At 49.0% G+C, this 14,208-nt stretch overlaps 1 protein-coding gene across 1 annotated transcript; it reads left to right on the forward strand.

The window, feature by feature from the left end:
• Positions 1 to 3,312: 3,312 nt before the first annotated feature.
• LOC125539565 (GATA transcription factor 15) lies at positions 3,313 to 5,051 on the forward strand. The gene is made up of 2 exons (XM_048703057.2): positions 3,313 to 4,427; positions 4,515 to 5,051. Exons 1-2 carry the CDS (start codon positions 4,029 to 4,031, stop codon positions 4,773 to 4,775), a joined length of 660 nt encoding a protein of 219 aa, XP_048559014.2. The 5' UTR covers positions 3,313 to 4,028; the 3' UTR covers positions 4,776 to 5,051.
• Positions 5,052 to 14,208: the final 9,157 nt, after the last annotated feature.

Raw genomic sequence — 14,208 nt, forward strand, 5'->3', positions numbered from 1 at the left:
ATGATCGTGACACTTCTAACTATTTTCCATTTTTTTTGCGGGGTAACTATTTTTTCCATTTTACTAGAGTATAGTTGTGAAACTGTAAATAGTTAGTAAAAGATTATAAACGTTTTCTTGGATCTCTAACTGAGTTCCCACATCTCTAATCGGATTACTTGGGGCTCCATTGATTCAAAGGATTATCATAGGAATTTTGAAGGATTTGAAACCTTACGATTTTTTTTCTATGTTGGTTGTTTGATCTATAGGATTGAATATTATTAGAGTTTTTATTAGAGTTTCTTTATACTCCCTCCATTCTCTTATACAAGGCCACTATAAAAAATACATTTTGCATCTATACAAGGTCACTAACAGTAACCGATGCAAAATTTAATGATGTTTTCTTGTACTAGCAACTTGTTTAATACTTGCATGCATGTAGTCATAATGACACTATGCTACTTCATTCTCATTCCTTCCTTGCATGCATGTGGTCGTATTAATGATTCCAGTTAACAAGAAGAAAAGTTGGTTTGCAAAGTAGTCATTACATTTTAGCTAGATACTTGTAATTTGAGTTTGTGGCCTTGTATAAGGGAATGAAGGGAGTACTACGTCTCATAGGATTTATGGTATTCACTTAAACCTCTTCCGAGGGATCTTTTATTTTTCCTATTATGCAATCAAACAAAGTAATAGGATTGAGACGAGCATGACATTTCAATCATATGTTTTTTTTATTTCCATGTTTTCAGAATCTTGCGAATCAAGAAGGCCCTTAATATGATTTATTTTTTTGGAAGGAATAAGGATCTTCATTGCCACCCACGGTCGACGGGTCGCTGCCGGCCTCGCTACCCCCATCATCCCCAACATGCCACATTCACCAGTCCTCCCTTGCCTCCGGCGTCCTATCTCATCCCAACTTCTTCTCCAACATCAGCGAACCCCCCCCCCTCCCCGTGCCTACCAACCTTCGACCCGCCGTTCAACGGCGTTTTGACCAGCCGCATCGTCTCGAACTTGGGTCGCTCCATGCTAAAGTTTTCTAGTTCCTCTAGGGGGGGATATAAATCTAGGATGAGACTTTAGGTCATCAAGTTAACTAAGGAAACATGTACAATATGGCAGAAGAAAAATTATTTTTAGAAACTTCACTCGATAATGAATCTGTCGGGTAGATTGGCGTCGGTGACCACGGTGGAGGCATCATGCGAGCGGGCTCAGCGGTGGCCGTCAGCAGTCACACGGTTGTCCCCCCCCCCCCCCCCCAGTCCATCGGGACAGGCTAGGGAAGCAGGTGTGGACGCCCCCTTACTGTGGGGGCAGGATCTAGATCCCGTGACTGATGCCGGGCTTGAAATGAAAGGAGACCCCTTTCTTTCCTCCTTTCGAGGTTGGTGCTGCGTGATGTGGACGAATGGTGGTGGCTTGGACCTGGATGCCGGAGCGGCGGCTTCGGATGGCAGTCCGCATGGTTGGCTCTCCGCATGGGCACCATGTCGGTGGTGGTGGTGGCTCTTCATCCTGGTTGTGTGGCTGGCAGGAGGCTAGCGGTGGGTGGCTTAGGCGCTCTCCCTGTCTTTGGCACTGGCGTCGCCCCGATTCGGACCTGGGGAGCTGAACTCGTTGCGCTTGTCCTGAAGACCTCGTGGTGGCACGAGGAGCTCCGAGTGAAAGCTTTGTGCTTTGTCGCCAACAACGCTTGCAGGCGTTGTTATCTTCCTCAAGATGTCGTCGTGGTGCTCCTCTTCGTGCTAGGGTTCCTGGTGAAAACCATTGTCCCTTCTGGACTCGGCAATGGCGACGCTTTGCGCCGTTTTCCCTTCTGGGGACGTTTTCATGAAGCTTCGTGTGTTAGGGCATTGTGTGGCATTGTAGTTAGGGGCTGTTTGGTTTTCCCTTCTAGGGACGTTTGACTAAGGTTGCCACACCTAAAGTTAGGCAAGTTTGATCAACTTGGGTAGGTGTTTGGTTCAAGCCACACTTTAGGCAAGCCACATTAGGGTCCCACGTCACATACTCCCTTCGTCCGGTGAAAAGTGTACATCTAGAAATTTTAGGACAAATTATGGAGTTGATAAAAAAAATGCATTGAAAAGGTGCAAGCCACCATCTCTCTCTTCTTTGATTACTCACCCTCCAATGAGCTAAGTGCATGTAAAAATTAAGAAGACTATGTGTAGATTGCTATTGGTTTTAATTACTATGTGATGAGAGAGAAATATTTTTTCCTACTTTAAAGTGCATTGGGAAGATAGAAGTAGTATTGTATACTTTTTGTGGACAAATTTTGAAGCTAGAAGTACACTCACCGGACGGAGGGAGTACACTCAAAAAGTATGGTAAGATTTCCTTAGGCTTGCCAACTTGTGCCTCTTATTTTGAAAAACTAACCTTAGACAAGTGTGACAACATTGTATGACAAAGTGTGGCATGATTAGGCCTAGAATCAAATAGCCCCTTGGTTTTTCAATGTTTTTTTTCGTAGTCGTGCGAGTTCTGCGTGATCAGGTTTTCTTGACATCGGCATTGTACGAGGGCTATCTTACCATCATGTATCGTTTGCTTTCTATCTTGTGGGCGATTGCTTTATATATAAAAACGGGGCAAAAGCCTGTTTGAAATATATCTGTATGACATACTGTGCACTATATTTTATGCTAAATCAAATCTAACACCAAAAACTAGTGCCCAACATTTTATATCGTCCGTCCGAGGGAGTAGCGATTTTTTGCCGGCGAAACGCAACTGTGGTAGGAGTAGCAGTGCTGTGTACCAACGTGTCGATCGGTGGGAAGCCGAGGCGGCGCCGGGACACACGAGAACGAACGAGATGGGAATACGCAATTATTCCGTGTTCCGTCGCGCACGCCCCTCGACGCGACCAGGGCCAGCCAGCGGTGGTACGCGCTCCTGTGCCACGGCAACGATCTCCTCGTGACCCGCGCGCGCGCTGGGCTGGGCTGGGCGGCGACGCGATGCGCATGGGAGACTGTTCCATCCCACCACGCCCCGTCACATGGCTCTCTACCTAGCTTTTGACCGCGCCCGGGCCAAGCAAGCAACGGGGCCATCAGCCATGGCTGCCACTGAGTGAGATGTGGCCACTGTCAAGATACTACTACTAGTGCTAGTAGCTAGCTAGGCCCGGGCTGTCAGTGTCAGGGACGCCGCCTGCGTCGCCCCCTCTGGCATGCATGCGTACCTTTGGCTGGCGGGATCTCCGGTATACTGTTATGATGTCAAATGACCAGCGCCGGAACGGTCACTCGCCGTCGCTATATATGACACCCCTGGCCGAGGGACGACCGGCAGGCAGTTTCCCAACCGGGCAGCATCTTTGCTTTGCCTCCGTCTCCGTGATCGCTCATTTGATTCTTGAGGCGACGTGCTTGCATGGGCTCGCTCGCTGTAGCTCCGGGATAAGCGCGGCAGATCGTCGGCCTCTGCTTCGAGCAGTCACCCATCCATCCAACCTCCCGTCGAGACGTCCGTCGTCCGGCCAGCCAGCCAAGCCGAGCCAAGACTGTCATCCACAGGAGCAGAGCGGCAGGGCTGGCTTCGGCGCAGCCAGCCAGTCCAACCGCGCACTCATTGGCCGCCCTGCTGTGCCGCCTGCTCTGCTGGTCTTGCCTTGCCTCTGTAGTCGTGCACAATCTTTTGTTCCATTGCATGGAGCATGCATCCTACCGTAGCCTAGCTAGTGGCGACGCATGTATGCGACCGAGGCGGCTGCTGTTCAAAGCAAAGCAAACCAGCGCCTCGATTACTACCACTCCAGCAAGCAAAGCAAAGCAAAGCAGCAGACGGATGGATGCAAATCTAATCAAGTTTTGCGCATCTCGGTCACCCTATAAATCCTAGCTGCCGCTGCCTACCTCCAGTAGCTCACCACCACCTTCACTCTGCCATGCTCGCAGCAAGCCAGCTAGCTCCTCGCCTCCTCTCGACACACTACTACTAGCAGCTTCTCTTCTCTTCTCTTTAAGTAACAGAGAGCCCAAGCTAGGTGACACTAGAGCGTCTCAAGCACCCGCGCCATGGCCACCTCCACCTTCTCGCTCTTCTTCCCGCCGCTGCCCAGCAGCAAAGGCCAGTGGCCGTCTGTAGAGGAGGCTGCCTACTCCTACGATGACCACAGCTCCGTCACCACCCTCTCCCCTTCCTCCCCGGCCTCCTCTGCTTCCTCGGGATCCCTGGTGGACTGCACGCTCTCCCTCGGCACGCCGTCGACGCGCCGCCCCGAGCCAGACCGTACTAGGCACGGGGCTCCGCCGCAGGCCTACCCGTCCGTGTCTGCCGGGGCCGAGCCCTGCTACTACCACCAGCAGCAGGGCAGGGGCGGCGCCGCCGGGCACGAGCAGCTCCTGGACCGCCGCTGCGCCAACTGCGGCACCGCGTCCACGCCGCTCTGGCGGAACGGCCCTCGCGGACCCAAGGTAAGCATACACCCTCGCGCATTCTCCACTTTGTCATCGTGTTCTTGCATTACATTGATCTCTCCTTGTCTTGTGACATTGTCGCAGTCCCTCTGCAACGCCTGCGGCATCAGGTTCAAGAAGGAGGAGCGCCGCGCGGCGGAGACCAATGCCGGCGGCGGGTGCGGCTACGTCGCGCAGCGGGCGCACGTGTCGGCCCCTCGTGCCGTGCCGTACGCGGAGGAGGCGCTTCCTTACGCCGGCGCCGTCGACGCGCCCTTCCTGGCGTGGCGGCTGAACGGCGTCCCGCCGGCCCCGGCGTTCTCGTCGTGGCCCGACAGGCAGCACGGCGTGTACCAGTACAACTAGCTAGTAGTACTAGTGAGTAGTACGTGTAGGTACGTGTTAGGGCATGGAACGCGGTTGGTGGGCGCTGCAGCGTTTTTTTGGGGATTTTGTTGGGGACGTACGGTTGCACGCGGCCGGTGGGATATGCATGTGCAGTAGTAGCACTGTATTTTGTCTGACATTATCGTTGAGCAAGCCTGCCAAACATATGAATTATGAAGTAGTACATGTCTTGTTTCTCATGTTTGAATAGCACCCTTGTGTACCATCTATCGATCGATGCGCTTGGGCTATGAACTTCGTCCCACAATATAACCCACAAGTTTTAATTCCGAAGCTGACAACGGCGACGCGAGCTCTGGAGGCGTTGTTTTGGCATGATCTCGGGGGAAATTTTTGGTTTGACCCTCGGACCAGGAGGTGGCCTTGCCATGTCGTCGTTTCCTTCTTGGAGCTATCATCTGAGGAATTCCGGGCTACTATTTTGGGCATGGGCCTTCCAGGCGCAATGTACATCATCGTTGGCGCATGGGCCTTCCAGGCGCAATGTACATCATCGTTGGTTGGCGCTCTCTCTTGACGACGCCTTGTCTAGGTCTGCCCATGCCCTGCAACCCACTTGTCAACGTTCTCTTGATGCAATGGATGGGGTACGTTGCTTTGTGTTGTCGTCGGGTCTTGTCATGTTGTAGAGGTTTTCGATGTTGGTTGTAACGTTGGTTGGTTGCTGTGGTTTGCCTCATTGCCGTTGGCATGGGATTGGTCTAGGTGTTGCTTGTCTTGTGGTATGTTGTGGTGTGTGGCTGCTAATTTTAATGATTAGCGTTGTAACGACCGAAAGACGTTGGATCCTATACGGTAATGGTCGGCAATGTTGTTGCCCCTCGTCGGTTGTAAAGTGTACCATGACGGGTAGTCGTAAGAGCACAAGGTGGCTAGATTTACCACTCTAGCAAGCAAAAACATCTCCCTCCAAGCTTCATCCACACATGCCCTGTCCATTTGCACACGGACATTGCGGTTGCCCCGCTGCCCATTATCGTATCTAGATGGAACACCTAAGAATTCCAGGTCCTAAAGTTCACACATCGTCAAACAGTCTCGAATGGCAGCCATCTGACCTTCAGCACACAGCGAGCTCGAAAATTGTTTGTGTTGCCCAAGTGCTTCATTGTAGTCGCCACAAACAATCCATGGATCATGCTGTACTGCCTGTAAATTTGCAAGGTGTTCCTATATCAACTGACGATTCTCAACTCAGGGTTCCCATAAACAAACGTGGTCTGCCAGCTATTAACATGTGTGGGAGAATAAACACCAAACACATCCCTAGTCATGCCTTTGGACTAGCTCATGTATTATTTACAGTCCTGCTTTCTTAAGAGGCCTCCTTTCTTAACCATAGGCATTATTATTGTAACAAGGACGCCTAGAATAATGTGTACACATTGTTATGATAGCAATGGTGTTGGATGGACCCAACTTATGAAATAATGTGTGATCACTCCTTCAATATGTTGTCGGTATTCTCATGTAAGGTATTAACATTTACTTGTGTCCATAGACCATGAGAATATCATATAACCGGATTCCACATGGTTACTTTGAGGTTGCTAAACATCAATCCCTAACTGGGTGACTAGAATGGTAGCTTTCGGTTATACCAAGAAAGTATGTTGTCGTGTTCGATATGCCAAGACCAAGACTTGCTCCTCCGACGATGGAGAGATACACATTGGGACCATTCAGTATTACAGTGTCCATTATCTCTTAGCCAAATATAGTGGCTAAGGTGTTAGTCACGTGGACTCAAAATATGGTAATGAGAAAAGAGTACAAACCAATAACGAGGATAACTAGGTATTGTGTTAGTTGCAAGCATACAAATTTAAAATTAGAACAAGCTTGAATATGAAGCATGGAAAGAGTGCTCTGGGTGTAGAATTAGTTAGTATGATGCACTTTGCAGTGTGCTATGTCACAATGAACCTATTTAACTGGAAGCATTAAATTTTGAAATGGAAATTAAACAAAGTACGCACCGACATGTAGGTTCATGTTTCTCCCAACTATACTGGAAATTCAACAAGTGAGTTGAAGTATCTGCAGCAAAAACTATCTATACAATTGCAGCACACTTTGGAAGCTCCATATATAAGAAGCATGTTTCCATATCAATAATTCTTAGCTTTATTGGAAGCATTCAAATTTGAAACTAGAAACTAACAGCTACTCCCTCTACAAAATAACTGTTGTGGTTTTAGTTCAAATTTGAAGGAAACCCACGACACTTATTTTGGAATGGAGGGAGTGGCTATGCAAGTCCGGGTAGTCTAAAAACCTAAAACAACTAAAAATCTTGTTGACCTAATGATGGAATGCATTGATAGAACGATTTTCACACCAACAATAGTTAATACTTAGCGCACAATGAACATATGTACCAATGAATATTAAGCACACATTGTATTAGATACCTAATTGTAATGCTGGAATTAAAGATCATTAAATTGAGAATAATATGAACAAGGGACATGAGGTGATGGAATCAGGGGGGTGATGGAGTGCGATACTTTATATTCTGAGGAGGGGCTTCAAAGAGGGAAATATGAATGGAGAGGCATCTGCTTGTTCTCTGGCGAAAGAGTGGTACACCGACAGTAGGTTGAACCTCTGGTAACCTGGTGAAGCACCAAAAGGGGAGGAGATGGTGGGCATTCCCTCCTAGTGCTGACATGGTGCAACACCAGGTCCCCCTTAGGGGCCATCGATGGTTTGGTAGATGGAGTGGGAATGGCAGGGGATCAAATCTAGGTAGAGAGGGTGGATCGTGTGGTTTTCAACGAGTTGTGAAAGAAGCAGGGTGTGTAGTACTCCCTCCGTCCAAAAATAAGTGTCTGAACTTTATGCTAAGTCGAGACACTTATTTTCGGACGGAGGGAGTAGATGGAAACTAGGTGCGTAATTGAAGAGTACATTGATGGTGGGGTTGACGACAAGATAGGGCCGTAGGCAGAGGTGTGTGCAAGGCAGGAGAGATGAACGACGTCCTAGTCAATAAACAAGAGAGTAATTAGGGGTGCGTGATATGCGAGCGGTTAGCAGCGGGCCAAAATGGTGATATGTCGGCCATGAGATTATGCTAGAATCGACGGTAGTCATGTGGTCCAATGTGAGCTTCTAATCATATTATTGATTACCAGTGTTTCTTAAAGTAAAATTGACACAGAGAATTATGGTTGCAGACCTCTTTACTTAGGATTCATCAATTGTACATACAAAAAGGACGCCCTCCTATTTATATAACTACTAGCTAATTATATGTGCATTGTAATGGGGGCATATATATTCTAGTGGTTCAACGTCAACTGTGTCTGACATAATCTTACACGCGTCGTATTCTAGATTTTGGTAAGATTAGGTTTGATTTGAGTATGGATAGGGGAAAGCAAGGAAAATTTTGATTTAGTGGAGATTTTGATAAGATGTGATTTGGGTGTGGGTAAGAGAAGGCAAATAAAGTTTAATTTAGTTGATGTTTTGATAAAATATGTTTTGAATTAATTGAGTTAATGCAGGACATGAGAATGGGGTCAGGGGGAGAGGGATATGCGGGCGTACAATCATCAACTCCCCTTTAATAAAAGAGATATGGGGTGAAGGATAAGTGTTCACTTTAAGTTAAGTTCGAAAACGTTTGACCAAAGGGATGAGAGGTGGTCAATTCGGGCCCACTAGCTTCTAATAGGCCGTCAGTTTTCTAAGAGCATCTACAGCTGACCCATCAAATATCACCCCTGAAATCCTCAAACCCATACATTCTCATGCAACGTATAAATAAAGCACACGTAGGTCATCAAGATCACACACATATCATAGGGACAGTTCATACACGCCATCGGACTATCAGAAATTGGCATGTTCAAAATACTGGAGTCGCTAGGGTTTAATCCACATACGGAAAGGAGGGGATATTTGTGGGGTTGGGGTTGGCCGGTGGTGCCGAATACGATGTGGCAGACGCGCCTAGACGCGCCAGAAACTCTTCATATCCACCCCGGATATGGGTTGTGTTTGTGAGGTGCCCTTGCCGGACAACCCGAACATAGAGGGGTTGTTTGATGGGTCTAACTGAATTGAGTTTTTTGACCGATCAATGACTGGCCGTTTGCGCGGACATACACTAACAATTTGAGGGGTCTGATTTTTTTTTTTTTTGAGAAATTTGAAGGGTCCGATTATAGATGGTGGAACAAGGAGACCACGCCCAACCATTGAACTGAATCCAGGAAGTTGGAAGATCGAGTGACGTCAATTTTTTAAGGCAGCTTACGTATGTCACCGAAAAATATATTAAAATGTACTTATTAATTTCTGTAGAGAAAGAAAACGGTCATCACACACGTGTCTAGCGGGCAAGGCAAGCACTTCCCTTAATCACAGGTTGACACATAAAAGCGGCTGCGTGCATGCAGCTCCGGCCGGCGACGTCATACATGCACATACGGCTGGCTGCCGGCCGCGGCTAAATTTCATGTTTTGACTTTTTTAAACCTATTTGAGATTTGATTTTAGTTTAAATTTTTTTTTCGAGATCTAACCCTTTTGCTACCGTCAGGGATCATGACGGTATGGTATAACAGTCTACCGCCAAGGTCCCCGGCGGTAGGATTGCATGCCATTTCGTCAAAAATCTCCTAAGTATTGAACACAGTGCGTGCTCGTGCCTATCGTCAAGGGTTGTGTAGACTACCGCCAGCCCGATTGGCGGTAGCGATATTTTCTATCGCCAAAGTTTCTGGCGGTAGGGTGACCTTACAGTCATGAACTCTGACGGTAACAAAAGGGTCATATTTTAAAAAAAAATCAAACTAGAGTCAAATATTGTATAGGTTTCAGAAAATGGTCAAAACACGAAAATTTGCCGCCGCCGGCCTGCGCGCGTACTTGGCGCGTCGTGTCGAGCGGGCGGCGGCGCCGGCCTCCGGGAGGCCTGCCCACTGCTAGCTCGGCGTAGCGTACCCGAGTCGGTTGCGACGGATCGATGAATGTCCGTGCCCTTTGCATGCCGTACCTGGCCTGGCTAATTGCGACCGATCAATGCGATGGCCCGGCCGGCCGTGTGGTACGTACGGTACAGTGGCCTGGCCGGGCACGCACTCGGGGAGAAAAAAAGAACGTACACCCATGAAACGTCGCGATACAGAGGTGCACCACGTAGCAGTGTACCTCTACAATTACAAGGCCGTGTTGGTACGTGCATGATGTGGATGCACCTAGCTAGATGGACTAGACGCTGCAGTACTGCTCCACGTGCACGCCGGCCGATGCCCGTGCATTCTGTTAAATTGAACAACTGTGCGGGGAGTAGTAGGTTAAGTGTGTGGTTTCCAGCAAAACTACTGCTGTTTTTTACTGGACCAGGAAGGCTGCTGCGGTCGTATGATTATATTAGAATTTAGAAATCAAAGGAAGCACTGTATACTAGCCAGCACCAAAAGGAATAAAAGACCAAAGGAGCAAACCAGATGAAAATGCGTGTGGCTGCAGGAGCGGCGAAAGTAGACATCAAAGAGACTGGAAACAGAATTACAGCCAGCCTTGCATCTACGTTGCCTCAAGAGCTGCTTTGCTCACCCCTCAAAAAAAAAGAGCTGCTTTGCTCTCTTTCTCCGGTTTTTCGTGGGCATCGGCCGGCTTTCCCTTTCGGAGCCGCGCGACTCTCCACGCATCGAATCCATCACAAACCATGTATAGTATATACTCCTCCTACTGCCATGCAATACATGCATGCGTATATCGAGGTGCTCGTGTACGTACGTACGTCGACGACAAAAACACAACGGATATGTATGGAGAGATGCCTACATGAAGCTTTCTTTCGATGGAGCTCGTCTCATCGAGTCAAAGAAGGGAAAGAAGCAGGCTTAGGTGAGGTTCACGAGGAAAAAGACGCAGGGGCTTAGCTTGGGTATGTACGGACAGATCGATGCAGCAGTGCGCATCGCTGGTCACCAGAACTTTGCCATCGCATCGCCGCAGATTGGATGGAGCTGCATGTTAGGTTAACTCTATTTTTTTCTTTTTTCGAGCGATCGGCGAGAGCTCTGTCTTTTCATTAAAAAGAAAAGAATCGACTAGTTTATAAGGAAAACCGGCCGAAAACCGATGCATCTGCGATACACGCACACGCTAGCCCCGAGGCTGCGGACCACTCGAGTCGACAACACCGTCACCCAAGTGACCAGAGACGACACCCTACAACAGAACACTAGACTCCGGAGTCGCTGCTCCGACATCCACACCAGCCCCAAGGCCACGCACCAGCCTAGTCGATGGCTTCGCCGCCCTAGAGGCCAAGGCCAACACCCTACGCACACGAGATCTTTGACGCCGCCGTACAGACTTCCACACCGGCCTCGAGGCCGTGAACCCACCAAGTTGATGACCATGTCGCCCTGGCGACCAAAGCAAAACACCACATGTAGGAGATACCTGGAGCCACCGCTCCGACTTCCACACCGGCCCCGAGGCCGCTCACTCGCCTAGCCGACAATGAAGTTGCAAAACCACAGAGCCACCGCTAGCAGATGAAGGACTGGACCTCCAAAGGCGTCGCCCCCCAAGAGGAAAGCGGCGAGGAATGCCGCCAACGCCCACTTCGGCCAAGGCCAAAGTTTGGGTTTTCACCCGAAGAGCCCGTGGCTGAGATGACAAGGGAGGTGAAGGGGCTCCACGACGCCAGCTCCAACAAGGGAACGACGTCCTAGGACGTCGTCGACGCCGGCATCGACCGAGGTCGAGCTAGGCTTACACCCGGAGCTCACCAAACCCATCTTCACCACAACCAATGACCATCGATGGCGGCCAAGCACTCTACACCGCTCGCCACCGCCAAACACCTCTTACACGGCCAGCAAAACCACCACAACACCATGTGCCGTCATGGCAACCCCGCACCCACCGCCATCCTCCCTCGGCGCCGCTGAGGAGAACATGGAAGCCCCATCACCGCAGAGACCATCGCCTACGAATACGCGGGACAGAACCAGCTGGAGCCGGACCACACCCACCGCCAAAACCTGCCACAGCGCCGCCCGCGGCCAGCCGAACTCGAGGCTGACCACCACACACCAGATCTGGGACAGCCTCACCCGGATCCGCGCTCCGGCCGCCGCCGTGACCCGCCGTAGGAGCACCAACAAGCTGCGATCACCTCAAGCCGCTCTATCCCCTAAACCCGGTTCAAAATAATCTTCACGCCTCCTCTCCTCCTCCCATTCCCCTAATGGCCGGATCTCGTGGCCGCCAGTCCCCACCGCCCATCCGCAGCGTGAATGCGTCCTCAAGCCGCCGCCACCACTGTGATGATGTGGCCCCGTCCCCGGCTTCGTCGATCTCCACGCGCCGCGACAGCCACATAGGAAGTACCTCGGCATCCGGCAGCGGGTGTGGGGGACGTGGGTGGCCGAGATCACCGACCGGGACACCCACAAGAAGCACTGGCTCGGGTCCTTCCACACAGCCGAGCTCGCCGCCACGAGTACGACTAGTGGCAGGTCCGGCTTCATGGCGCCGATGCCCACCTCAACTTCCTATGGGGTGAGATATTGCCGCTCGACGACCCGTCGCCACCTGGGGTGGTGACTGCGGCGGTGGCTCGAGAATACTGGGAGGCGAGGAAGCGGGTCGCGGTGGAGGCCGCCGATGAGGAGTACATGGCGGACCTTCATCGCCGGTACCCCGAGCTGGTGGAGGCGGGGAACAAGATCTTCGCCGAGCGAGCGATGAGAAGGACGTCGACAACGGAGGCGGCACCGACAACGACTTTGATGTTGAAGAATGGCGGAGGATCTTCCCCGACTCCGGTGACGACGTCACAGGACCTGATCCCATGGACGATGGCATTTCTAGGGCGGAGTGGCTCGCCCTCACCAAGTCCGATTAGTAGGGTTTTAGTTTGACTATGCTTCGGTGGTTATTAATGTAAATTATGTGTCAAATTAGACTATGCTTCGGTGGTTGTTTAAAATTTGAAAATGATATGCCGGCTCAGTCTATCGGAGGTGCTCATAGGGGTACGTTGTGCATATGTACGTTCATAGAGTTGAGTGTATGCGCGTATATATGAGCACTTTGCGTCTGTACTGTGCTCATAGGGGTACGCTGTGCATATGTACGTTCATAGAGTTGAGTGTATTGCTTTTTTTTACTTCACATATTAGATTTGTCCAATATATTGCACAGCATCCGTTTGGCAGCTTTGACCGTTATTTTTGTATAAATACATGATTATTTATAGCGTGGAACTATTTAAAAGAAACTGAATATCTTAATGTTGAGAACAACCGTAGAACAAGCAAGTCAACTGCAAAAAAATTCTGAAGTCATGCATGTCGTTTGGAATGAACATATTAAGATATTATCTTAGTTCATATGAGGCTTAATTTCTCTTAAATTGGTGACGCACAGTACAAATATTATAATACATGAACAGTGTAATTTTTGGCTGTAATTTTTATCTTAATTTTGTCATAGTATATATCTTTGCCAAAAAAACATTTGTCAGATATACAGCCAGACCTACTCTGGCACACGAATTAATTAAACTAGAATCAGTACTGCATTGCACAGGCTCATGGTAGTCAATGCCGCCCCACAGATTTGTCCACCCCATCCGTGGTTAACAGCAGCTAGTGGAGTTTAACTAGTGTTATCAAACTTGAGATTGGTCGATCACATGCATGGACATGCACGTACCGATGCACGTGTGATGCCCCCAAACATTCAGCTAATCTACGTACGACTGATGACTGATCAAATAGATTAATTATAACTGGCATGCAGAATCCACCGTCAGATGGAACAATTAGCAGTAGCTAGCGCCAAATTTGGTTGCCCCAAGGAAAGGGAAAGGAGATCGCTGTTCAAAAAACTGTTGCCTAAAAAGGCCTCGAGATCGCTCTAATTAACAATGTTGTTTTCTTTGAGGCGCTAAGCACGAGAGACATGCATTGTTTGTTAATGCATAGAGAGCATCTTTTGAGATCGTCCGATGGCTGATCGCTCTTTGCACCCTGTTGCTCAGTACGAGTACTGGTCGAGTATAGTACTCTGAACAGAGATATTAGCAGCATTAACAATAATCCATTTTAAAACGAGAACATTCTTTGTTTAGTCATTTTTTTAAATGTGCATTCCTATTTCTCTTAAATAAAAAAATTGTTCCCTATTTGTTCACTAGTTAGAAATTTTGTTTTCTACTCTATGTGACACTTTCATCCATTTTAGGCACCAACACTGTTAAGTGTGGCATGAGAAGTCTATTTTATTATTTTAGACACTTAATAGGATCATGTTTGCTAGAAAAGGGTAATAGCATTGTGAAAGTGCCGGGGGGAGATTTTGCTACTATAGATTCTCCAGCGAATGCCATGAGTTATTTATGCTAGTA

This window comes from Triticum urartu, chromosome 1A (genome assembly GCF_056163025.1).
Source record: "Triticum urartu cultivar PI428250 chromosome 1A, HENAU_Tu73, whole genome shotgun sequence".
Taxonomy (NCBI): domain Eukaryota; kingdom Viridiplantae; phylum Streptophyta; class Magnoliopsida; order Poales; family Poaceae; genus Triticum; species Triticum urartu.

Coding starts and splice junctions, on each gene's coding strand:
- LOC125539565 (XM_048703057.2), top strand. CDS start 4,029: ATGGCCACCTCCACCTTCTCGCTCTTCTTCCCGCCGCTGCCCAGCAGC. Junction 4,428..4,514: donor ACGGCCCTCGCGGACCCAAG/GTAAGCATACAC, acceptor ACATTGTCGCAG/TCCCTCTGCAACGCCTGCGG.